General features: G+C 39.9%; 1 protein-coding gene across 2 annotated transcripts; it reads right to left on the bottom strand.

Moving 5' to 3' along the window:
* Positions 1–1,717: 1,717 nt before the first annotated feature.
* On the bottom strand, positions 1,718–23,898 carry LOC117663334 (protein argonaute-4). 2 transcript variants are annotated; one of them, XM_034413420.3, is made up of 18 exons: positions 23,552–23,898; positions 15,760–15,925; positions 15,414–15,534; positions 14,387–14,568; positions 13,317–13,453; positions 13,092–13,226; positions 12,198–12,285; positions 10,531–10,678; positions 10,331–10,450; positions 9,817–9,945; positions 9,464–9,597; positions 8,426–8,610; positions 8,030–8,189; positions 6,934–7,249; positions 5,607–5,741; positions 4,652–4,753; positions 4,060–4,259; positions 1,718–2,680 (listed from the first exon to the last, which is right to left on the bottom strand). In XM_034413420.3, the coding sequence occupies exons 1-18, from the start codon at positions 23,568–23,570 to the stop codon at positions 2,572–2,574; spliced, it is 2,586 nt and encodes an 861-aa protein (XP_034269311.1). In that variant the 5' UTR covers positions 23,571–23,898; the 3' UTR covers positions 1,718–2,571. The 2 variants fall into 2 exon arrangements, with proteins under 2 accessions (XP_034269311.1, XP_087732210.1); XM_087876084.1 differs by lacking the exon at positions 23,552–23,898 and adding an exon at positions 16,301–16,598.
* Between the last annotated feature and the right edge of the window lie 1,987 nt (positions 23,899–25,885).

Raw genomic sequence — 25,885 nt, 5'->3', positions numbered from 1 at the left:
TCACAGTTTGGGCCCAACTACACCTAAAATTAACTGAGCCCTTTAAAATGCGTGTTTTCATTTAGTTGCTGTTTTTTGTTACTATTTGAGTGGCAATGGGGAATCCCACCTGGCTCCCAAAATCTGCTTTTGCTGGCAAATGATAGGATGAGAGGTTTAAGTCCTCCTCCAGCCCTATTTCCCAATCTTGATCTGGGCATGGGAGCAAAAGCAGATTTGGTTGCTGAAGGTATACAAACCTTTTGGAAAGCCCGTTTTTCATTCTGCCTGGCTGGGATTTGGAAGAGGACCTCACCTGTAGACAGGTGGGTACATATATCCCTTTTCTCCACCTGTACTAGGTGCCAGGGCAGCTACCGGTGTACCCAAGATGCTACAGATGCTCCTTTTTTTTTTTTACTTTCTCTTTCTCTCAAACCATGTCCTTACCTAGTGCAATAAAAAAAAATGCTACACATTAAAACAGGTGCTTAAAACTCTTTTCAAGGTGCCTCAGTTCTCCGTTTGTTTGGGTCAGCAGGAGTTAAAATTCTTGCATTTTCTCCCTGAACATTAAAAGAAAAGAAAAGCAGCAGACAAACTAAAGTAGTGGCCACTCTCCCTCCCTGTGTGTCCTGATATTGATTATCCAAGTGAGGTATTCTCAAGGAAAAGTTAAACAAAAAAAACAAAAAAAAAAACCCCAAACCCTTACTTAGACTTAAGCAATCTAATATCTCAGTTCTGGACGTCAGAACTAAGTTGCTTCACTTATTTTTCTGAATGGGGACAAACACTGCATATTCCCTTTCCCACAGACACGCCCACGGCTCTGGAAGAAGCATATAAAACTTTTTTTTGTTTGTTTGTTTTTTGAAGACTTAACTTCAGTGTACTCTGACACAACTGAATAATGTTCTTGGAAATGTACATTTTCCAAGTTATTAGAAGCTCTATTTCACTGAAAGACAATCTAAATGGTGTATCATATTGTCAACTTGAAAATCCGGATTTGAAAAGCTCACAAGACTCTGTGATACCACCCTTTGATTAGAAATCCAGAGTGCAATTATTGGCCAAATCCCAGTCTTCCACAGTGGTGGCTATATCAACTCAGTCAAAAACTAGGAATTTAAAGCATTGTGTGCTAACACTCACAAGCTAGTCTCAACACAACACTATTATTGTCTGCACAACTCCCTCCCATCCTACTTTTGGTATTAATATGTTTCAGTGGAAGAGAACCGAGCAAAATAAGGATCCTAATAGAAAAAGTTCAAGATCAACATTACAATTCACACTTCACACATGCTACTGAGTGTCGCTGTACATGCAAGAAACCTAAATCATCAAAGGAAACAGGATTTAAATTGCTGGTAAAAGTCTTTGATTGCTACTGTCACACTATACACAACTGTACAAATTGGCAAAGCCTTTTTTCCAATACACAACACCCACTTTCCAAGCTTATAAAAAGGGGTAGACAGACCAATGGTGACTATAAAACAGTTAAAAATAATCATTTGTAAAAAGCATGAAGGGAGCCTCTTCTGATCCATTTTTAGTAATTAATTTTCTCTTCAGTAAAGATAAGTCAATCTACCCAAGAATGGATTCTGACTAGAAAAGCTACTGCCAGGTTATTTAAAAAAAATTATTGCCAAAGTTAAAACCTTCTATGAAAAAGAGTATTAAAAATGACTTCAATTTGTCAAACATAGCAGCATAAAATGGGCACTTTTTGTGATGTTTGAAAAATACTAAAACTAATTGTTCAGAACCTGGTTACCTATTTTTAGAAGGGGAAGCAGTTCAGCACTTTGAATCAAAAGGTGGCAGTTGTAACCGTAATAATAATAATAATAATAACAATAATTGTATTAGAACTGCCAAAGGGGATTTTTCTCTGCTAACATTACGCATTCACAGAAGTACCACCAAGCTGAATTCGCAGTTATAGTGCAATGGCTTTGCAGCCCAGGACTGCAGAGAGATTTACAAAAAGGGAACTAGCAAAATTTGACAAAGCGAAAAAATTAAAAAACAAAACCAAAGGAACAGCCATACCTCTGAAAATCCATGTTTGTTGAAAGGTGTTTTTTACACCAAAAATTCATTGATCAAGTCTATATGGCTCCAGACAGGAAAAAAAACAGCAGAATCCTGTTTTGCCATATCTGGAGAATCACTAAGCAGTGTGTCAAAAGCCCAGCAGGAATTCATCTTCTTGACATGGGATGAAGAGGTAACGTAAATTGATTAATTGGTTAGCAAAATATTTCAATAAAAACCTTTCGTGCCAAGTCCTTTAAAAAAAAATTTTTTAAGAGGATCAGCCTTTTGCGTTTTGAGGTAAAAATTCAGTCCAATGCAAAGACCGTTTTATGAAATTTCTGTTTACGGAAAGAAAAAAAAATAAAAATGGCTCAATTGTGCCTGCACGAGATGTTGGTGGCAGGTATCAATTCAGTGCAACTGTCCCAAGCTGCTGGTGGAGGGCAGCCTGAATTAAAAAAAAAACGAGCCCTGACAATTAATGGTTGGTGGCCTGACCAACTAGGCCGCTCCTGCCATGTGGCTGCAGAGTCTCTATCAGGCAAAATACATTGTGTGCTGGGTGTCATGATGGATCTGTACTGCCTTGGCTAGTGCTTGAGGGTCACGGCCATTGCTCTGTCCTGACACGTGGCTGCCTTCAGCACTGAAAAAGAAGTTAGAAGGATTTAACACATAATCCCACTGAGGCTACGCTCAACTACATCCCCACCCTTTGCAGGCTGCCACTGTTTCAACGTGAAAAGCCACTTCTAAGTATTGGGCAGAGGTGATTTCTATTCATGTTATAATAATAGACTGGTAGTCCCTGACTTATGACTGTTTGAAGTTAAAACAGAACTATCTTGGGGCTACTTATTATCCTGATTCAAAGTTCTGAGGGTCACACACACCCTGGCTGTAGCATCCCACGGTCATATTTTACTAGCTTTTCTTTGCTAAAAAGAAGTATTTACCTCCAGTTTTCAGCAAAAAAAAAAAAAAAAGCCTTTAGTGACTGCCGCAAAAACGGTTGTAAATAGGTCATGACTGACCCATTTTACAATTGTCATGACTTACAATCGTAATAGGCAGGGTCCATTATGGTTCTAAGTCAAGGACTACTTGTACAAAAAAGGTTAAAAATGAACCCTGAGCCTCTCTTACATGTGATTCAGGTATCTAATCTCTAAACTGTAGTTTCTTCTGAAATATCCAAAACATTGGGAAGAGTAGTAGTTTGAATTAGCTTAGCATAATGGATTAGCAAAACTAACAGGCTCCGCTAATACAATTTCAGAGTCTCTGCAGATTGTTTTTTGGAGTAGATTATATTGATAAATACATTATCTAATTTTTCTAGCCAATTAAATGGAATCTATAATTAGAAGGCAGGATGTTGCAACTTGTTCAATAAAATATTGCCTGTGCAGCAACCAGCAACTAATGCCACCAAAAATGTTTAATTTCCCTGTGAAATTTAAATTGTTAAAAGGGAAGGAGCTTTGCATTCAGATCAAATCCAGAATGGAAGGGCAGATCTGTATATAACCATGATGGCGAACCTATGGCACATGTGACACGCAGAGCCATATTGGTGGGCATGTGAGGTCAGCTCAGGCGCACATGCACGTGCCGGTCAGCTGATTTTTTGGGCCTTCTGGGCCCACCAGAAGTTGGCAAATAGGGTTGCTTTCTGGCCTCTGGAGGGCCTTCAGAGGGATGGGGAAGGCCATTTTTGCCTTCCCAAGGCTTCTAGAAAGCCTCTGGAACCTGGGGAGGGAGAAAAACAGGCCCACTGTGCCATCACATGCCAAAAGCAGGGGTCGCGTGTAGGGGTTGTGCATGCATGCACAGTGGGGCAGGGTGCATAGAATTATGGATGTGGGCACGTGCACATGCAACCCCCCGCACTCCCCCCATTTTTGGCACGCGATGGCAAAAAGGTTAGTCATCACTGGTATATAACAAAACACTTACGCAGAATGAAACCCTAGACTCTGACTACACTAAACCCTTGAAGGTTCTTCTCCCAAGTTTGCTCACCTGTCATGGTCTTTGTCTACAAGGTGGTATCTTGCTCTAAATGCCACTAGCCTGGCATAATACGCAGGCGCAGGGATTGAGACAGACCGGGTGCATCGAACGTAAGTGTGACACAGCTGGTATGTCAGTAGCTGCAATTCATCTGCGGTGAAACAGTTGTCATCCCACAAGACTTGATAGTGAGAAGGACGGCTGGTTCCCTGAAATAGGATAAATCTAGTCAATCCACCATCGAAATTCCCTAATGACAGACATACCATGCAAGAGGCAGGAAGTAACCTCAGAACATAGAAGCTGACTCTTCTTCTTTTCTTTTCCAGGAAAGCCCTCTCTTTTTTCTTACAGAGTTTCTTTGCGAGAAGAAGAAGAAAAAGAAGAAGAAGAAGAAGAAAGAAGTAGCTTCTTCAACCTAGGGGTGAAGGCTGTTCATTAATGCAGAAGAAAATGCTTCACTGACTTTTCAGGGCCAAACTGCAGCTGCTTATGCCACATTTCAATATCAAGGTTAACCTTTCATTTATGCGAGGCCAGTTTCATCCAGGTGCGAACCACAAAATGCTACAGAGTTAATGGCTGGCTATATTAGAATTACCTGGATTCCTGCATGGCTACAGAGGTAAAAGTCGAATTCAGACGGGTGGGTGATAGTGCTATCCACAGTAGTGCCTGCCGGAACATTTCCACTTTTTCCCACCTATTGGGAGACAACACAGCCATTAACGCTTAGTGTGCGGCACCCATGTCAACAAAACAAGCAGAATTCATCATTATATTTTATCTGACAGTAAATCAATCAATCTGTGCAGCGCACTTGAACCTTACCCCTACCCTCCTACTAAAGATTAAGGATCATAATTCAATGAGCAACTGGACAGTTTCCTCTAACAATGAAAACTCTTCAGCTTTGCCTGAAGTCAGCCAGATTCAGATATACATAAAGCAACGTCCAACAGGGGATATTTTCACATTATCCAAAGGCAATCGCCCTTCTGGTAGCCATTTTAATGTAGTGAAAGAAATGGGCATCAAGGAGAAGCCCGTATGACTTAACAGAAATGCACAAAACATTTCTGAATTTAAATTGGAAATATTAGCTGAGGTTCATTAAGGTTGGAACAAGTGTTGCAACTTGAAATGGAATGCCAGAGTTGAAATACATTGAGCTGAAAGTTCTCCAATAATAAGCAGGAGGAAATGAAATGGATCTGACTTACCTGGATCTCGCGCATTTCATTCTCTTAGGAATCATTAGAGTGCTGAGGGATGCCTACAAATATGCCTCAAAATTTTCAGCTAGGCTTTAGCTTCTTGCAGAGGTTTTACATCTGACCATTTAGAATCAACTTTGAATTATTACACTTTTTATTGATTCAAAAGGTGTAAACTTATTCCACCACCACCAAAAAAACCCCATCAGTATCTAGCCTCATAAAAATTCATTTGCACCATCCTTACCCCACCCAGGCAATTTTCCAAGAAAAGCCACCTGGCGCCTCCTGGAAGCTGCAGAATTTAATAGGATGGCTTTACCTCTAGCAATTACCTACCCGTTCAGTTTTGTCCGCACAAAAGAGTCTTGTGTGATGCCTTTTCTGCACGACAATGTAAGTGATCCCTGGCCTGTAGTCTTCTTCTAAACTGATACAGGCCTTCCGGATTGCAATAAGCTCAGGCCAAGCTACCTAGAAGGGTTAAAAGTTGAAGTCAACTGCTGATCTGGGCTGCGCAAGGCAATTCATGAAGTCCCACTGAAGCTGTTGTACTATTAAGTAAGAACAGATATGGATCCAAGCCAATTTCTGCTTGCTGAATACATCAAGTAAGTTCATGAAAACTTTCAAAGTAAAATATGATTTTGCAAATGTGCCAGGAAGGAAATAGATGAGTACATTTAGAAAATGGCTTGTATGCATAGAGCTTTGGGATTAGATACTAATTTAATTTAGCATCAGGATGCATCACTGACATATAACATACATCTGGTTTGGATGAAGAGACAAACTATCTACTTTTCCAGCATACAGGTTAGTCCTTGACTTATCGTAACTGAGCCCACAATTATGGCAATAAATTGTGATGGTCGTTACGAGTTATTGGGTGACTGTGCCTAATTTTACCTTTTTTGTGGCAGCTGTTAAGTGAACACCATGATTATTAAGAAAACACCACAGTCACTAAGCAAACCCACTGTTCACTTTTTTTGCCAGAAACTGGAAGCAAATGCTGTCTTTCAGCAAAAACATTATATATCACGGAGTTCTGCAAAAGGCCATTAATGAGCACCCAAAATGCAGTCATTCATTAGCACAGTTTATCAGATCATCTAAAATTAAATGGTTTTAGATATCGTTAACACTAAGACAACCATTGTATTTTACTGTTTATTATTAGGATAATTACAGTGTTTGCAACCATTGCCAGATTTCTGTGCAGCAATGGAGCTAATAAGCAATGCATGCAGATATCTCAGAATCTCAAGAATAACTTCAAACTGGATGATTAAATGTTTGTGTTGTGTGCATTCTTGGCATACACCTCTTTTCAGGCTATCTGGCAAAGGAATGGACTTTTTTTTTTTATTTGATTTATATGCCGCCCTTCTCCGGAGACTCAGGGCAGCTTACAATGCGTTAAGCAATAGCCTTCATACTTTTGTATATTTTATACAAAGTCAGCTTATTGCCCCCACAATCTGGGTCCTCATTTTACCTACCTTAGAAAGGATGGAAGGCTGAGTCAACCTTGAGCCTGGCGAGATTCGATCTTACTTTAATTGCAGACAGCTGGTGTTAATAACAGTGCTTTAGTCTGCCGCGCCACCAGGGCTCCTTTCTGAGGGGGCCTCATTCAGAGGATGAATTACTAGACCAATACCTGTTTCATTTGCCCTTCGGATACTCCTCCCCTGTAGTAAATGATCCGTGTGGGCTTGAAGCGAGTGGATTTGTAAAACTGGATCAACAGTTCTCGCACCATATTGGTCAGGTCCTGAATCACTTCCTGACTGTACAGCAGTTCTTGTGATGTCTCTTGACGGGATGTTTGCACTCGCACAGTAGCGCAGTAGCGGCTGGGGTGGCCATCCATGCTTCCTACTACAGCAGCAATGGAAGGTTTCTTCCCATCTCCAGCAGGTGGGTGAGTGACATCTGCTCCCAGAAAAATAACAGGTTGCTGGAATACTGAGGGCCTGGGGAATTGGGGGAGGGAAAAGGCACTTTAACTAGGAACCAGCAAAAAAAAAAAAAAAACCTTTTTAAAAATGTTCTATACAGTTCTAATTATCAATTTTATTTGTTCCAAGCTATTCTTCAGTTGCTGAGAAGTTTAGTGCTTATTTCTGCATTACACAACTCAATATTCTACCTCTTATGGCTAACATATCCCACCTCAGCTAGAGGACAAACAATAAATATATCTTGATGTTATTATGTGGCTCCCTGTTGCATCAAACAATTAACCTTAATCCTCAATTAATTCCTGCTTTGCTTTGGGGTAAAAAGGAGAATTCAATGAACTTTTGTCCCTTTCTTGAATAAAAAAATTCAGGTCAGCCCAGTCAACAAGAAATCTAAAGAATTTATTAGTATAAAACAGCAATTAAAAAAAGAAAGATAAAATCTCAAGGGCTCTAGGGACAAATGGAAATCCTACACCGGACTCCCAGATAGCCTCACTTTCTAATGTGGAGATTATTATAAAGGCTTTTATGTGGACAATTATCTAGTATAAGATATCACAGTAGAAGTGAACATGTGAACGAAAAAATAAAAGACTATTTAGAGACAGTGTCTAAATGCATCATAAGTTCTCATTTCTATAACTAAGGAAAACTTTGGAATAATTTAAATTAGGTAAATGACAAAATTCTCAATGCAAGGATTTTCATTTTGAGTGTTTTCATCATTCTGCTTCTCAATAAAACTCAGCCATATGCTCTCTATGAAGAATAACCAAGGGTTAAGCTGACCTTTGATGTGGTACAAGGACATTGTTTATTCCACCAAGTTTTGCATTGATCTTTAGACAAAGATTGGACAGAGTTTGAGGAGATGTTTTCACCACATTTTTCACCTGAACACACTGAGTCGCCATGCCCAGGAGAGTATCCCCGACTCGTTTAACTTCAGCTGCAAAGAAAAAATTGTTTTTTAGAACCCGGAAGTTTTTAAAAATGCTCTATCCAGCCCCTACTCCCATCCCATCCCAGTAACTCAAAATGATGACTTAGATAATCTAAGATTTGTTTTTTTATTTTAAAGAGTTTGCACAGGATTATTACAAAAGAAAAGCACCAAATTGTAATTGCACATTCTTTCAATATGATAATTATATTATGCATTTGGTCAACTGGTCTCTTCCTTACCGTAGACGGGTGTCTTTCCTGGAAGAATCACTACAATTAGCTGCAGCCCCACATAAGTCAATTTCAAATGTTTGAACATGGGCTCCACACTGTCTGCCCCTTGTGCGTATTTACAGAAGCATGGCTGGCCCTGGATTGGCATCCCTGCATCCTTAGAGATCTTGCGCAGCTGATCAGTAAAACTCCTAGAAACACAGAATAAGTCATAGATACCATTAGCACTAGCCTAACTTTGTGCAGGTTATCCCATTTATTCTACCTGAAATGGTTTTGATAAAAGAATTGGATTGATTCTTAGAAAACAGATCTCTCAATGATTAAATTAGATCAGTATTTTTTTAATCTTGGCAAATTTAAGATTAGTGGACTTCAACTCCCAGATTTCTCAGCCAGAACAACTGTGGAATTCTGGGAACTAAAGACCACATATTTTAAAGTTGCAGAGTTAAACTAAACTTCCTTGAATACTGTCAGTGTAACTCTGGACATCAGAAAATGAGCGCAACCAATTACTCTGAGCTGCAAATGTTAATACCGGGTAAAGCAATCACAGGTATTTGTGTACTTTTTAGGTTGTCATTCTGAAATTTCTAATTATGGTAAGCAAATTCTATTGATAATCCCAAATTAAAATGTCATAATTACTTTCCATTGCATTAGGCTTCAATTATATTGTCTGAGAATTATGCTTATAATAAAAAAGATATCGGATCTTCTTAAAGTCCAACTCATCTCAAAAGGTTGTTGTTGTTGTGGGGAAAATACAAGGAAGGTGTGTTGGATATATTCATCACCTTGAGCCATTTGTAAAAATAATAAAGGCAGGATATACATAATAAAAAATAAATTTAAAAGATACCAGATCTTGAAGGTATCAGAGTGGGGAAAGAAGAAGGTGAAGAAAAGTAATTGCTTTGTGTACCATCATCTAGTTGATAACAACATTTAACCTCTATTGAAGATACACCATTCAGAACTTTCCAAACATCAGTTTATAAAAGTAAACGTAATCTTCTTCTAAAAAAGAAAACTACTTACTTCAACAAATCTTCCCGACATTGTTTCTGAGGTGCAAAGCAGGCAACAGCCCACACTTTAATTTCAATCCCAGCATAGAACTGTTTTCCCCTCATATCCCAGACACCCTGATTTGGTGTAGCAACAGTCTTGTTCTAAAGAAAATCAAACACAAACCGCTGTTCTTTGACAAGAGTATAAAGTAATACACGGGCAAACTCCTTTCCATTGCATTTCCATGATCAACTACATTTTCAGCCTCAAATTTTAATTAGTTGTCAGTAAAGAGTCTACCGGATTAAAAGTATGCTATTAGCCCCCTATATGAGGTCTGTTGTGTAATCTAGATTGGGTGAAAATTATGAAGTACTTACCCTACCTCCATACTGCAGCATTGGTGCAGGTAATACTCTGCCTGTCAGTTCTGTCATTTCATTATGGACAACAATACCAAACTCCTTCAGATATGGATCAGGTCCACCAACCATACTGTTACTCTTGACCTGGAGATTCAGAGACCATTTCTTAAATATAGACACAACAGCTCTTATGAACATTTCATTTGAGTAAACGTAGCTCAACCGGCAGTCTACTGTGTGCCTTTGTTCCTCAGTCACTGCTATCTTTCGTTATAGTTATCTGTGAATTATGTGGACTGTTGTAAAGGTGGAGGGGGAAGGACTTTATTATCCTATCTTCTATGTCTTGGATACACCACATTCTGGATGTACCATAACCTCATCAACCCAGTGGCGAGAAATGGCGTTGGGTCCCAGGAAAAAGATTTGCAAAGTTCATGTGGGAAAAGATCCTACAGTGATAAGCGTCTTCCAACCACCATTTTACTTCATCTTAATGGGGATTTAATATATTCAAGCAGTTACTCACTAGTCTGCTAATTTCCTCCTGCCTGTCAGGTGCAGATCGTGCTGTTGCTTTGATCATAGTTGATGTCTGATTGTCTGTTAGCTTCTTAATACAACGCTGTCCTGCAACTATATTACACACCTGGAATGAAAAATGATACAGGGTGAACAAGCCTGATGCAGTGGAACAGAACTGAGGAACAGAACTGCCTAGGTGTTTACCTCAAGGGGTAAATATGTATGTTTCTGCTCTTGCCCTACTTGGAGGCATGGAAGATGTGGGTATTTCAGTTGCAGACTGTATTTCTGCTTAAAATACTGAGCTACTGTACACTCCATAGCTTGCCCATTTTCCAACTGCAGAGGGAACCTGTAAGCAGAAATATATATTAAATATATATTCATTTCACAAGAAAGAGGTTTGCCTATGGTATCAGAACATAAACAACTATTTTGGATTCTCAACTATTTAACAAAAGCAGCAACAAAATTATTCTCCCAACAGTCATATTGCTGAAATTAATAAAAACTGAAAGATGGATTGTGGTATGACTGGGAGTGTAGTACTCCAAATATATGATATCAAACTCCAGTGAAGGGATCTTAGCATCCTAACTTTAAAAATCAGGTTTAAAATTTCAATAAATAGGGACAGCATGATAAAAAAAAAGCATAATGTTGGTCAAACTAACTAAAAGTTAAAATTAAAAGAGGTTATAATATAGATATGCATGTAAGATGAAGGACTACTTAATCCCATATCACTGCTACATGCCTGCCAGATTATATCAAGGAGTTTATCTGTAGCTTCTCTCATTTGAAACAGCATGCATGGCTGCCAGATATCAAGTTTTCTCCATCGTTGTACATTAATTATGTAAATACAGGAAGTCCTCACTTAACTATGGTAATTGGGACTGAATGTCACCCCATCAGATGATGACATAATTAGGAAAATTTGGGATTGTGCTAAAATGGACAGATTAACTTTAAAGACTAAAGATAAAGAAGACTCGAAATATTACAGGATATGGAATAAATTTTATGAATGGATAAGAGACAAGAGGTAGAAGTGAGAGGGAAGTTTATGAATGTCAGTACAACAAAGATGTATAAAACTATGGATATAATGTGGAAAAATTTGTTAATAAGCTAATTTAAGTAGAAATTGTTGAACTTTTTTTGTTGTTGTTGTTGCATTGCCATAATTACTGTTAACATAGTATAGTTATAGTTATTAGCATGTATGTTAAGATTTACCATTAATCTCTCTCTGGCTCTGCTTTATTTGCATTGTTATCCTGACATGGCACTGTCTTTTCAATAAAATAAAATAAACATTAAAAAAAAGAGACTTATCTATAGCTTCTCTCATTTGACGAATCATGCATGGTTGCCAGATATCGAGTTGTACATTAATTATGTAAATACAGGAAGTCCTCACTTAACTATGGTAATTGGGACTGAATTTCCATCACAAAGTGATACAACCAAAAAGCACAAGTCATCTGGAAATTGAGTCCTGGCAACTGGGCTTCTTTTCTCTTTGACCTGAAATGTTTATCCAAGTACCTTTTTTCAAGTCTGTCTACTTGGATAAGCAGTGAAATGTTTCAAGCCAAAAAAGAAGTCCAGTTGCCAGGACTCTTATCTGGATGACTGAGAATCTTCACTGACATATTGCCAAAGCACAAGTCACATTTTTTGGGTCCTCTTCCGACTGGCATGAGAGTTTGTTATTTTGATAGAATTCTGAAATACGTAGTTTATGAAATACTTAGTTATGTGTGGCCTTCAGTTTATAAAATGCTTTTCCATAGCAGAAACAGGACAAAGGTTTTTCAAGATTGTTCTTTTTTTCAAAAAAAAAAAAAAAAAAGCATACGTACGTTTGATGGCTAGCAGGTCGTCTAGTAACATTGCAAACTCTGTATTTTCTTTTCATTTGACCACAGTGAGTAACCTCCACTTTTAAACCTACAAATCCAGTGAAACATAAAGACACACATACCAAAAGCCAATATGATATATTGAGAAGGATCAAAGACCAAAACAAACTACTGGGCTCTCCATGATTACATTTATTTTCTATATAGATGCAAATCCACTGTATCTGGATTGTTCAATTAAAATTCTCAGAGTGGATACAATAAAAATCAACCCAAGTTAAATAGTTTCTTCCAAAATCTATTCATCCTAAAGCTCACAGAAATGTGTCATAATACTGTAGTCAGAAATCCCAGTTTGGGGGGGAAGTAGTTAATTCGGATTTTGACAATATAGTAAGGTTAGAACAACTTGCCCATTAAATACAGAGCAGAGGTGGGTTGTAATCATTAATAAAGGAGAAAAAATATTCTGAATGTTTACTTTTTTGTTGAATATTTCTGATAAAAACAAATTAGAGACCAACAAATTAAAAGGTACAGAGCTGGCTTTGAGCCATAATTGCCATCCCTCATATTTTCCGCAGCAAAACCCCCCAAAGTATTGCTTTTCTAAAAGACAAACGGGGATATCAGAGAGAGATCCACACAATGACAAAACATCCATCTGTATAACCACACGCTTGTCTTTTTTATTTTTAAATGTGTGATATCGTGAGATGAAGAAACTCTAGCAGTTGCTAAAAATGTTCTCTCTACACACCATCAAAACCAGCCCAAATTATAATTTTCTAAGGGTGGAAATATACTGCATAAATTTTCAGAAATCAAATTTTTTGTTTACCACAATTCGACATACTTATTATTATTATTATACTTATTATTTTAAAGTAGTACCTCTGATTTCTTTGGTAAATTTAACACGCTGGGAATCCGTAAGGGGTTTTGTTTGTTCATTGATGTTCTGAATATCCAGGACTTCGCACATGAATTCAATAATAGGTTGAGCCCGATAGAAAGCAGTTGCAGATACTAAAAAAAACAAACAGAGGAGGCGGGATACTGAGAAAAGAGTGTCAGGAGTGATTTAGGATAATTTAAGCGAACAGGTTTCTTCCATACCATCTATATTGAGCATCATGTTCCACATGGCAGGCCTGACAGACTGATGGAAGCCAAACCAGACCTCCCGACCTCCTCCCAGCGGGTGATAGTATCCTTCAGGAGGAGAGAAGAAGGATCGCCCCACTGGAGTGTACCTGGTGGAATGGGAGAATCTATTCAGATTTATCAAGAAGTTACAAATAAGGAATATTTGAGGTATTGTGTACAAAGTATTACAAGTATTAAAGATCAGACAAGTGGATCATTGTTAGGACAATTTGTTCTGGATCAGGATATTCCGTCACAGCACTTTTGGCAAGATCATCATCATCATCAGTTTAAGTTAAAGCATATGTGTATTGAGTGAATATTAGAACTGTCACTCAGAAAATTTTAACATAGCATACCACCTTTCAGTTTAAAACTTCAGAAACAGAGGATTTCTGGTGTGAGTAAAATAATGGATCTAAACAAAAGTCACTAAGGAAGACCAAGGAGACTAAGGAAATCCTTCAACAAATTTTGGAACATGTATTAATTGCCATGGAAGGCAAGTATCAGTAGCCAATCGTTCTCAATGCTAGGAAGAAAGCAGTGGCAAATCATTTCCGAAATCTTGCCAAGAAAACTGAAGGGACTAGTCCACACGGTCACCAGGAGTCAACACTGATTTGAAGGCACAAAACAAAAAAGGTAGTTTGTAAAATAGAAACTGTTTTGCTGCAAGAGTTAGAATATTCTAAACTGTAATTGAAAAGAGACAGTTACATTTTTTAAAACTGTATTTAGAAAGTTAATTTGACTCTTTATTCAAATGTTATTTTAAAAAGTGACTGCTGTTCCATACCTTTCCTATTCCTTTCCTATTCCACCAAGTCAGAGATAGGTGAAAAAACCAAAAACATTTAGTGAGAGCAGAAAATGAATAGATCCCTTAGAAATATTACATATTCCTTGCAATTACATTTCAGTTCTGAAAGGAGGAATATCCACAAGCATTACAATGGGCCTCAACATGCATAAAAGATTTCACCAGCGTCTGCTGAGAAAACTACAGTCCAAGAGAGAATGATTAAAAAAATACTCACCTCATAGAGGGAAGATGGCGTGTGATGACATCTAGTGCCTGCACAGAGTCTTCTGGGACTTCGTTCAGATGGCCTGCCAAAGCTTCCAAGAGCAGCTGAAGGCTGACTACAGACACCCACTGAACTGACACTTTAAAGGTCTGGTCCTTCCCTTCACCAGGGAGTGTGACCTCCATATCCACCTGAAGACACAACAGTGGGGATTAACTGTGCAGATCTTTCTTAACTGTACAGAACATCTGTTGAAATTGAAACTCTTCATGAGCTCAACTGGTTTTCCACTGATCCTTGACTGAATTCAGTTTAATCTCATTATTATTTAGGTACAGCAAATACCCATCGAAGTCCCAGATCATTCTTCCCTAGAATAAAAATAAGCTATAGTTCAAGGATAGTTCTCATGCACTTTAAAACATGTCCATATGCGTCATCTAATGCAGGACACTGCAATTTGGGCATGAAAAAACAACAAAATATTGAATGCTATTTAATAGGTTCAAAGCAACGCCAAGGATGCAGTTTTATCATTGCTTGTCAAGTGCAAGCAATCCCACGTGCATATTTCAAGCTAGCTGTTTTATTATATTCTGCCTATATAACACAGGCATCTCCCTAGATTGCTTGCTCTCCCCTTGGGAACAAATAGATAAGGTTCTATAGAGCTTGGGGGAGGGAGGGTATCAGTCCTGGATCTCTTGCAGCTGCCCAATGATTCAAGACTAATTCCTTGCTTAAGCCCTCCTCCCTGCCTAACTGAGCATTTCCCAACATTGCTATTCTTTATATGGCATTGCTTTAAAACAAAGTCAGGGTATCACTGACCCTCCAAGTGTCACAAATATTCAATTCTCAGTTTCTCTTAGCATTGGACATGCTTTCTGAAAAAGCTGCGAGTTGCACCTTAGCAATGCAACTTTCAAATCTAAAACTTCTATTTTGATAACTTCATTATTTGAATAGGGCAAACAAGGAGGCTCAGTAGGACATTCTTATGAAAGATGGCATTGAATCACTAAGTTAAACTTACCCTGTCCCTTCCAATAGGCAGAGGATGTGCAGTATACATATTTCTTTTGCCGTCATAGCCAGGCTGTCGATCCCCAAATATTTGCATCTTGAAGTGTCTCACCATAGTATCTACCACCTCCCTGGAAAGTGGTATAAATTGAAATGAGAACACCTTAATGGTACAAGAGCATAATGTTCTTGATTTGGTTTTCAAAATATGAATTAGTTCAAATACAAATGGTCTCTGCCTTATGAGATTGTCATTGCTGAGGAATGTTCCATGTATGCCCACTGTATTATTTTATTTAAAACTGCCAATTGTCAGCAGTCAGAGAACCATTAAAATTAGGCTTGAAAACTATTACCTGTTCACTCTTCGGGGACGTTTTTCTGGTTTGATATCCACATCATAATGATAAACATCAATTTTAGGAATCTGTACTTGGAAATGATTGGCTAACAGACGAATTGGTTTTCCAACTGTTCCCAAGCCAGGCCGACGCGGTGGCTGGAAAAGAGTGGCTGGTGGCCCTGGAAAAATGGAAGTATGTTTGATAGGTAAGCCTATTCTAAAATTGTAGGGTTCCAAACATTTGAACAATTTTAAATCAGTTTTAGGTCATATCCCATTTCGAAGTAGCTTGCATTTACATGCTCACATCCCATTTTGAAGTAGATTGCATACAAACTATTAAGACAGACAGATCTAATACATGGATAAAGTTGACTGACAGTTTACAAGTTACAAGAAAAGAGAGCCATTGATATACCCACAGCTAGCTCCTTTTGTTCACTCATTATATTCTACTCACAAATAATAGAGATAACTTATTCCTAGCATCTCCCATCTTTTTTTCGCCTAAGATAAAAAAATTCCCATACCAGGTTGGTTATACACATACATACATATAAACAAGAAACTCTACTGTTGTCCTTTTCTGAAATGGTATCTTCAGTTCTTTCTTTTTCCTTCTGCATTTGAGCTGAGATAGCATAAGGTCTTCAATGTTTCCTCAAGTCCCTTCACCTTCTTTAATAAACTGTACCTTCAATCTCTGCACAGATCTAAGAGTTTGATAGTTTTCTTTTTAAGCCAACACATCTGAATAAAACTCAAAACCTTCCAGCTTTGATTTTGTAACATTCTCTTCACAATCTCTATAGTCCTTTCTACTATCCTATTTGACTGGGCATAATAGAGACTGAAAATAGAATGTGCAAAATCGCAATCTTTGGCAAACACTCTGAATTCCATTAAATTAAATTGTGATCTAGTGTCTGTTATGACCTCTTCAAGAATTCCATGTGTTGAAGAGACTCACAATGCAAAATTTATTTATTTAAAACATTTGTACATCCATTGATCTTAGAACCAAACTCTGAGCAGTTCACAACAATTATATAAAGCCAAAATAAAACAAAATAAAAGCAAAGAAACCAGGCACCACAACCAAACTGCTTTGATGCAGCCAACAGCACTGTCTTTCAACTACAACTTCACCCTCTACCAGAGGTTGAGGGAAGAGCAAGCTCTTTACAGCTTTCAGGAAATTTAGGGCATTGGATCAATATCTCAACAGCATTACTTGTCTCACCTGGAGTAGTTATGTATAACTGGGTATTAATATACTGATGATACTATCCAGTGTCATGTAGTTATATCACCTAATGTTTCATGTACATATTGAAAGAAGGGATGGGAGATCTGAGCCATGAGGCCCCCTATACTATAGGAGTCTGGGGTTCAACCTCTGCCCCACACAATGTTGACTAGAACCTGCCCCAAAGAAAGGAGACCCACTACAAAAATATCAAATAAAATTCCCAAACTAATTTTTATTTTTTCTCTGAAATTTATTTATTTATTTATTGGTTCGATTTATATGCCGCCCCTCTCTGGAGACTCAGGGCGGCTTACAATGCGTTAAGCAATAGCCTTCATACTTTTTGTAGATACCTGCTTAGTAGGGCTTTCGGTCCCCCCTAAGCGGTATTCTTTTTTTTTTTTTTTTTAATACAAAGTCAGCTTATTGCCCCCACAATCCGGGTCCTCATTTTACCTACCTCAGAAGGATGGAAGGCTAAGTCAACCTTGAGCCTGGTGAGATTTGAATTCTCAGTAATTGCAGGCAGCTGGCAGCTAAGTGCTACTTAACAGCACTTTAGTCCGCTGCACCACCAAGGCTCATATTAAAACATATCAAACACAATTCCTGCCACAATCTCATAGGCAATTCAAACACTATTAATTCAGCTTCTTACACATCCATCTTACACAATTCAATATCTCTTTTTTCCCCAAGATCCCACCTCTTAGTCTTTCATGTACAATTATTCTCATTCTTGAAAAGTAATAGTCAACTCCTCCTTATAATTCCAATACATTTTAAACTTTCCTTGCTAAGGCCACCCCCCCCCAAATAATTTTAATAACTGACTAGCATTTTAAAATTCTTTCAATTTTATTCCCAAATTTAGGCACCTGTATCTACACACCTGTTGCAACATTAGAATGTAGTAATCCACATATTCATTACTATCTTAAAAAGCTCTTAGAAAGGCATTCACAATCACCAGTTCCTTCCCAGTTCTTTAAACCAGGGGGCTCCAACCCCCGAGCTGCAGCCCATTCAGAACCAGACTACAGAGTCGTTGGGCAAGCGAACATGTGCAGCAGCAGGTGGGCACAGTTCCATTTGTGCAAGCTGCGAGCACATGTACCCACCCCTTGTGCAAATGGAGCTGCAGGCACTCTCCCCCCCACCATGCCAATCCGCAAAGCTGGAAAGGTTCAAAACTTTTGAAAGGTTCAAAACCTAATTGGTATTTTTGGAAAGTTAGTAACCAGCAATTGCTAATTTTGCCAAGTTTTAGTCCTGGTTTTAAATGCACGTGTCACACAAAATCTTTCTTGTAGTAATGCCACACCTAAACCAGATGCACTAGTATCTGTTCAGTGTTACAGGTTCAGTCAAATCATATTCTCATACAGGTAAACTTATCAGTAACTCTTTCAATTTTTAATATGTATCTTAACATACTGGCATCCATATCCTGTAACAGTTATCACAATAGAGTTGCCATTCCTGGAACAAATTTTGTTAAATATGTATTGGAATACACGTAAGTCCTTAGTCAATGATGACAATTAGGACTGGAATGTCCATCACTAAGTGACCTGGTCATAAAACATGACATCATGTGAATAGATTGCTTAGTGACAGCACTTCCAGTTGCTGTCATTAAGTGAACATTGCAATATATGATCTCTGTGATCTCCCGCTGGTGTCCCTATTGACTTTGATTGTGGAAGCTGCAAGTGACAGCTGCAAATTGTGATCATGGGATCGCAGGGCATTCCAACATCATGATTATGAGCCAGTCACTGAATGCCTGCTTGTGATCACATGACCATGGAGATGCACTGATGGCCAGGAACCCGTCATAAGTATCATTTTGTTCAGGTCAACACTATCGTAACAGTCATTGAACAAGTGATTGTCCTCTTTGTTTCCTTATAAAAAATATGCCTCCCATATGTAGTCATTTTTCTCGCTGCACAGCGAGTTCCAAATCTGTCAAACAAACCTTATCAGACACTCTTCAAACTCAAACGTATTAAATATATTTGCAATAAATATATTTATTTTAATAGTTTTGGACAATAGTTTTAATATTTTAATAGTTCTGGACACACAAAGATTGCAGTGCATCATCTGGGGCTGCAGCTGATGCACTGCAATATTTGTGTGTCCAAAACTATGAAAATAATATTTACAGCTAAATCAATTCAAAATATTCTGTTTTCTTGGTAAAATGGAGGAGCCATTTACCATTACTCCTTCCCATGCAGTACAAAACAATGCCTTTGCCACTGTCATTAAAGTGATCCTCTGTCTGTATTACTGCTATCTGATATAAAAGCCTGCTTGCTTTAGCATGACTTTAATGCTTTGGAGACCATGCTGGGAGTATAGACTCTTGCTATACATTGCAAGAGTTAATTGCCATGTCTATTGAGCAGCTTTGACATAGAAACTGAAATTTTCCAGAAATATCACGATCAAAACTATTTCCAACACTACCTAGGGGGACTATTAGCACTGGGAATAATTTCAATTTAAAATATAAATATAGTACTTAAGGAAAACTATTTCTTGGAAAAAGATAAAGGCAAGTGTATTGCTACACAAGTCAACAATTAAGCTTATATTGCTATTTATTCCTGCAAGTAAAGCCATCTTCAAATCAAGCTAGAGTCTGCATGGATGCTTCGTGATTTAATAAGAAGGCTGTTTTTCACTGTCATCTTGGGAGTTATTTTTTTTTTAAGAATTTCCCACTCTACAACCTCCAGTTTTCTTGGTGAACCTCACAATCAAATACCAATGTTTGATTCTGCTTATGTTTTTTGGGGGGGACTGGCCAAGTACCACTGTCATCTATGATATAACTGTAGTGATGTGAAACAGCTCACAAATGGCTGTGTATATTCCGAACATATCAAACATGTTTTCACTTCATCTATCACTTTTCTAGAAAGTTCAAACCAGGAATAATTTGTTTTATTTTTGAATCTACCTGGCATTTAAAAAGAATAGTTGAAAGAGCTGTACAGCCCTAATTGGGCTACATAGCCTGGCACAAGACCAGAAGGGCTTGTAGCTGCTGTCTTTCTTCCTCAAAGTATCTTGGTACTCCTCCCAAATGTAAAACCCACATAGACCACCACTCCCTACCCTTTCACTGCCAGAGCCACACCCTCTAGTCTTTGCTCAAGATTTAGATCTCAAACACATTAGCAAGTAGAATAATAATATGGGAGCTTCAAGGGAGATGGGGTGGGAAGGAAAAGAAGAAAAAGGATCAGCTAAGATAGACCTATCTCCAAATATTCTCCAGTTACCACAGAAGCTCAAACTCCTGCTCTGACCAGGAGCAAGAAACAAAAATTTAGTTTAGTTTTTTGCCACTGCACCTCGTACAACAAAATTAAATGCCATCTTCAGTGTACATTATAACTATAAAAATAAAACACAAGCACACATCCTTCACATTCTATACAACTGAATTGAAAACCCGATATTGCATTAATATTGCACTATAAAGTAGAAATCAATATAGTTACTGCCCTGGGATAGAAGCTGTTTTTCAGCCTACTTGTCCTTGTTTTTATTACCCTGTACCGTCTGCCAAATGGTAATAGTTCAAAAAAAGGGTGCCCAGGATGAGATGGATTTTTAAGAATGTTACTAAACTTACACTCAACTTACCCTTTATAAAAATTACAGATATAAAGGTCAGAACCTGAATATTTATTCAAACAAAATCATCTCAAAAAAAAAAAAAAAAAACGGTGCCTATTACTTAATCACTGATTTAGGGAATTTCCATTTCACACTGTCCATTCTATAATGGCCAGCTTTTGATACAGCTGCCTATAACTAAACCAGAACATGGAAAAAAAGCTAAAAAAATTGTGAGGAAAATTGCTAAAATCAAAGATGAAAAGCCCAATAACAATCCTAACATGAACCATATTGCTGAGAATTCACCTCTGCAATGCCTTTATAAATACAAATCTTCCAACTCTTATCTTAAAGATTTTAAATTTAGTGTCCACATTAATATTTAATTGTCAGATGGAATTCCTACATCATGCTAAACTTACTGCTCCATCATTCAGTTGGAAGAATCTCAGGCACTTTGCTAAAGTTAACTACCAGAGCCCTATTTAAGTATCTCCCTAGACATTTGAATCATTGAAACCAGACTCTGCTTATGACATGCTAAAAAATAACAATGGTTAAGCCAAAACTAAGTGGCCACAAGCCAGTGTGATTTGTTAATTATATTTTAATGATTAGCATGTTGTACACAGAGTCAAAAAGTATCATCACCAATGTAACTGATACACATATATTTGCACTTATTGTACCTAACCTTAGAGTCACAATAACAAGTTGTTAAACTACTAAAAACTACTGCACTCTTATCATAAACTTCTGCAATTTCTTATTGTAACCAGGAATCAGAAGTTTCTGGAATTTGTGGACAGCTTTTATACTTTTTAGTAGATGTTTAAACAAGTATTTCAATACAGGCATAACCAAAGATATATCCCCTTCAATATTATCTCTTGGAAAATTGGGCCAAAAGCTAAAGCATAAATAAATAACTGAACAGAACAAACTGAATCTCTATATTTTCAAAATATATTTTTCTTGGCGTTCCATTAAAAATTCTAAAAGGTAACAAAAAGCAGATTAGAAAATAACTAAAGCACAAGGCAACTTGCTCTTAAAAAGTTTGGTCATATCACTGTGCTACTTTTCCCCCCATCTAAATAATCCAGCCAGAGATTTGAGTTCGCACTTCATTTAGGCTATTATGTGGTTTGTCTGTCTTGGACTTAGCAAGGAGGTCCATAAACCATGGCCTACAGTTTAGCACACAATGCAAACTCTGGTAACTGTGTTTTGTTAAAACCAGGTTTCGATCAAGCCATGAAGTAAAGGAATAGGTGAACAAATGTAATATTATGCTACTAATATTAAGTATAAAATTGAATAATATTACTAAACGTAATATTACTCCGGTAATATTACACTACTAACCAGAGCATACAAAACATATGCTAAACCAATTCTCAAATACAGCTCATCTGTCTGGAACCTGCACTGCATATTGGACATTAATACAATTGATCATGTCCAGAAATATTTCCTCCACTCTTCTGCTCGCAACAAAATACCTTATGCCACCAGGCTTGAAATTCTGGGTTTAGAAAATTTAGAACTACGCCGCCTTCGGTATGACCTAAGTGTAGCTCATAAAATCATCTGCTACCATGTCCTACCTGTCAATGACTACTTCAGCTTCAACCACAACAATACACAAGCACACAATAGATACAAACTTAAAGTGAACCGCTCCAAACTTGATTGCAGAAAATACTTCAGCAACAGAGGGGTCAATGCCTGGAATCCACTACCTGACTTTGTGGTTTCATCCCCAAACCCCCAAAACTTTAACCTAAGACTAGCTACTGTTGACCTCACCCCATTCCTAACAGGTCTGTAATGGGTTCTATTTACCTTTACTACCAGTTTGCAATGGGGCTGTGCGCCGCTCGCGTGCACGCTCTTCTACACATGCGCAGAAGCGTTCTGATAACATCAGGGTCAGTGGGTGGAGCCTCCCTCCACTTTTACTACCGGTTCTATAGAACCGGTCTGAACCGGAGACAACCCACCACTGGTCTGTAAGGGGCGTGCATAAGTGCACCAGCATCCCTGTCCTCATGTCCCCATTTATGTGTATCCATTTCATGTATTCATAATCATGTTTATACTCATATCTGTCATCTTATAAATGCTTGACAAAATAAATAGATACAAATAATAATAAAAAAAATGTTTCCTTTGTCCACTGCATTCACATCGTGATGCAGAGTCCTCAGAATGACCCCATCGCCCGCTCCGCATACACTGAAATTATAGGGTCTGTCTTCAGCTTGGTAACCACAAATGATAGTTGTTGCGGTCTAAAAAAAAAAAAAAAAGGTTTTTTAAAAAAAGGGCAGCAGCCGGCTGGGGGGAAAGTACCTCTCCGTCTCCCAAGAATGAAAGCAAAAAAAAAATATTTTTTTTTTTAAAACCAGGCTCCTTGAAGCCATCACGTGCTGCGCGTGTTTACAAACACGGCCAAGTTTAAGTCTTTCAGCTGCACGGAAGGCAGCAAAGCGACGGGGATTCCTTTGTAGGCCCCACACATGGCCTCGGGGCAGAGCGGAGTCAACGTGCCCGGAGTTAACAGTAACAAGAGTTGGAAGGGACCCTGGAGGTCATCTAGCCCAACCCCCCAAAATCTTCTACAGACCTGCACCAGGGATTCGAACCGCCGAACTGCCGGCCTTTCTTGATCGACAAGCCCAGTGTCCTTTGCCTGAGCCACCTGTTTTCGGCTTCCCCTTTCTTCTCCTTCCATTTCCCCTCGAAGGGAAGAGGCCAGAGAAGGCTCCACGGGGAAGGAAACCCGAGTCCCCTCCAGCCCCGCCCCAATTAAAAGGCAAGAGAGAAAAAGGGGCCATCTGGGCAGCCCCCTCCCCCCCCCTTCTTTCCGCCCAGGGCCCACCCACACCTGCAGGCCTCTCACCTGGTCCCAGCGCCTCCATGGCGACGGCGGCGGCGGCGGTGGCCTCGCCGCGGTCCCCTCCGGCCGCCGCCGCCGCCGCCGCCGCCACGGGCCCCGCGGCTCCAGCCGCCGCCGCCGCGTATCTCTTGATTTCGGGAATATTGGCTTCGGGGTGAGGGTCGGCCGGGAGGGAACGGGGGGCGGAGAGCAGCGTCTCCGCCTCACGAACAATTCGCGGCCGCGGCGGAACCAGCCCGCCCGGCCGGCCGGCCGCCCGAACGACCGACAAACCGCTCGGTTCCAAGCGGCGATTCGTGCTGTTGTTGCTGCTGCTGCTGCTGCTGCTGCTCCGTCCGCCTCACACGCTCGCCTGCATGCGCGCGCCTCCGCTCCGAGAGCGAGCGAGAGGCCGTCCCGGGGCTGTTGAAGAGGCGGCCGAACTCTCCAAACGCGCGTCTCCCTCACCGCGGTGGACCCCCCGCCACAGCCGCCTCGAGCTCGGCCCCCTCGCAGCTGCGCCTGCGCGCGCCTGCGCGTAATTAAACCCACCCCAGGTTGCTCATCTCCCCCCCACCACACACACACACACACACACGGACACACACGAACGCGAGCGCGCGCGCCCGCCCCAGCCAGGTCGCGAGGACCAACCGGGGCAGCGCCTCCTCACAGGCTGTCACCCCGAGCGCGCACGCATGCACGCACGCTAGCCCCGCCCCTTTCTCCTCCTCCTCCTCCTCTCCCGTCTTCGGCCCTCGTGACGAGGAAAAGGAGAGGCGCGCGGAGGGGTGGGGGGGAAGGAGACGCGCCTCGGGGACGCGCCTCGGCCGGGTGCGCGCGCTTCTCCCTGGACCCCTCGCGCCGCCTTATTTTATTATTATTATTATTATTTTTGCTTGTCTCTCCCTCACCACCCCACATAGAGAAGCGATCATGTCCCCCTCCCGAGCAGTTAAGCCGGTGGCTTTACCCATCCCGCCAGCCAGGCTAAATGGAAAGAGTTTATTATGGCTGGATTGAGGCCAGTCAGTGTTTCATAACCACGGCAAATTTAAAGATGGGTGGATTTCAGTTCCCAGAATTCCCCAGCCAGAGGGGAGGGTTTGAGTTCCCCATAAGGGTAACAGAGTGGGAAGGGACCTTGGAGGTTATTTATTTATTTATTTATTATTCATTTATTTATTATTTTTTATTTAATTAATTTTATATATCCCCCTACTCCCGAAGGGCTCAGGGCGGTGAACAGCCAAGATAAAATACACATAATACAAATATAAAAAAACCATTTAAAATATATTAAATACCATGGTCCGAAAACAAATTTAAAACACCCCAATTTATAAGACAAATTTAAAAAAGATTTAAAACGATTTAAAAAAGAGGTTAGGCCAGGCCAGCCTGCTGGAAAAGGAAAGTTTTAAGGGCATGGCGGAAAGCGCGCTGATCCGGGATCCGCCGTATCTCTGGGGGGAGCTCGTTCCAGATGGCGGGTGCCCCCACAGAGAAGGCTCTCCCCCTGGGGGCCGCCAGTCGACACTGTTTGACCGACGGCACCCTAAGAAGCCCCTCTCTATGGGAGCGTACTGGTCTGTGAGTGACTACTGGTGGCAGAAGGTGGTCTCGTAGATACCTCAGTCCTAAGCCATGGAGCACTCTAAAGGTGGTAACCAAAATCTTGAAGCGCACCCAGAAGACCACCGGGAGCTAGTGCAGCTCGCGCAGGAGGGGCGTCTCATGGGAGCGCCACATCTGCTCTTCTCTGCACTCTTTGTAGGGCCTCAGCATCTTTTTTGTAGCAGGGCGACCAGAAGTGGACACAGTATTCCAAGTGTGGTCCTACTAGTGCAGTATAGAGTAGTACTAGTGGTGGGTTGCCTCCAATTCGCACCGGTTCTATAGAACCGGTAGTAAAACCGGCAGGAGGCTCTGCCTACTGACCCTGACGTCACCAAAATGCTTCTGCGTATGCGCTTGCGAAGAAGAGCGCGCCCACGTGGGCCCCATTGCGAACCGGTAGTAAAGGTAAGTAGAACCCACCCCTGAGTACTATCACTTCCCCAAATCTTGATGTTATGTTTGGGGAATTAATTGATTGTAAGCTGCTTAGAGTCGCCTCTTAAGTGAGGCATCATGTAAGTTTAATAAATAAATATTAAAAATACATAAATTTCCAGAATTCCCCGACCAGCTTAGATGGATTTCAGCTTCCAGAATTCCTTATCCAGGATGGGTGGACTTCAACTCCTATAATAATAAATGATAATAACTAATAAATGTAATAAAAGTCCCCTAACCTTGCAGACTTCCCCAGCGATTCCATGAGAAATTCTGAAAATAGAGATCTGCCCATCTTAA

Source organism: Pantherophis guttatus, chromosome 10 (assembly GCF_059756535.1).
Source record: "Pantherophis guttatus breed Tessera chromosome 10, ASM5975653v1, whole genome shotgun sequence".
Taxonomy (NCBI): Eukaryota; Metazoa; Chordata; class Lepidosauria; order Squamata; family Colubridae; genus Pantherophis; species Pantherophis guttatus.
Note: the sequence above shows the minus strand (reverse complement) of the source record. Positions and strands in the feature narration are given on the sequence as shown.

Coding starts and splice junctions, on each gene's coding strand:
- LOC117663334 (XM_034413420.3), bottom strand. Junction 12,286..13,091: donor ATTTACCAAAGAAATCAGAG/GTACTACTTTAA, acceptor CTGGATTTGTAG/GTTTAAAAGTGGAGGTTACT. Junction 10,451..10,530: donor ATACATATTTACCCCTTGAG/GTAAACACCTAG, acceptor TTTTCATTCCAG/GTGTGTAATATAGTTGCAGG.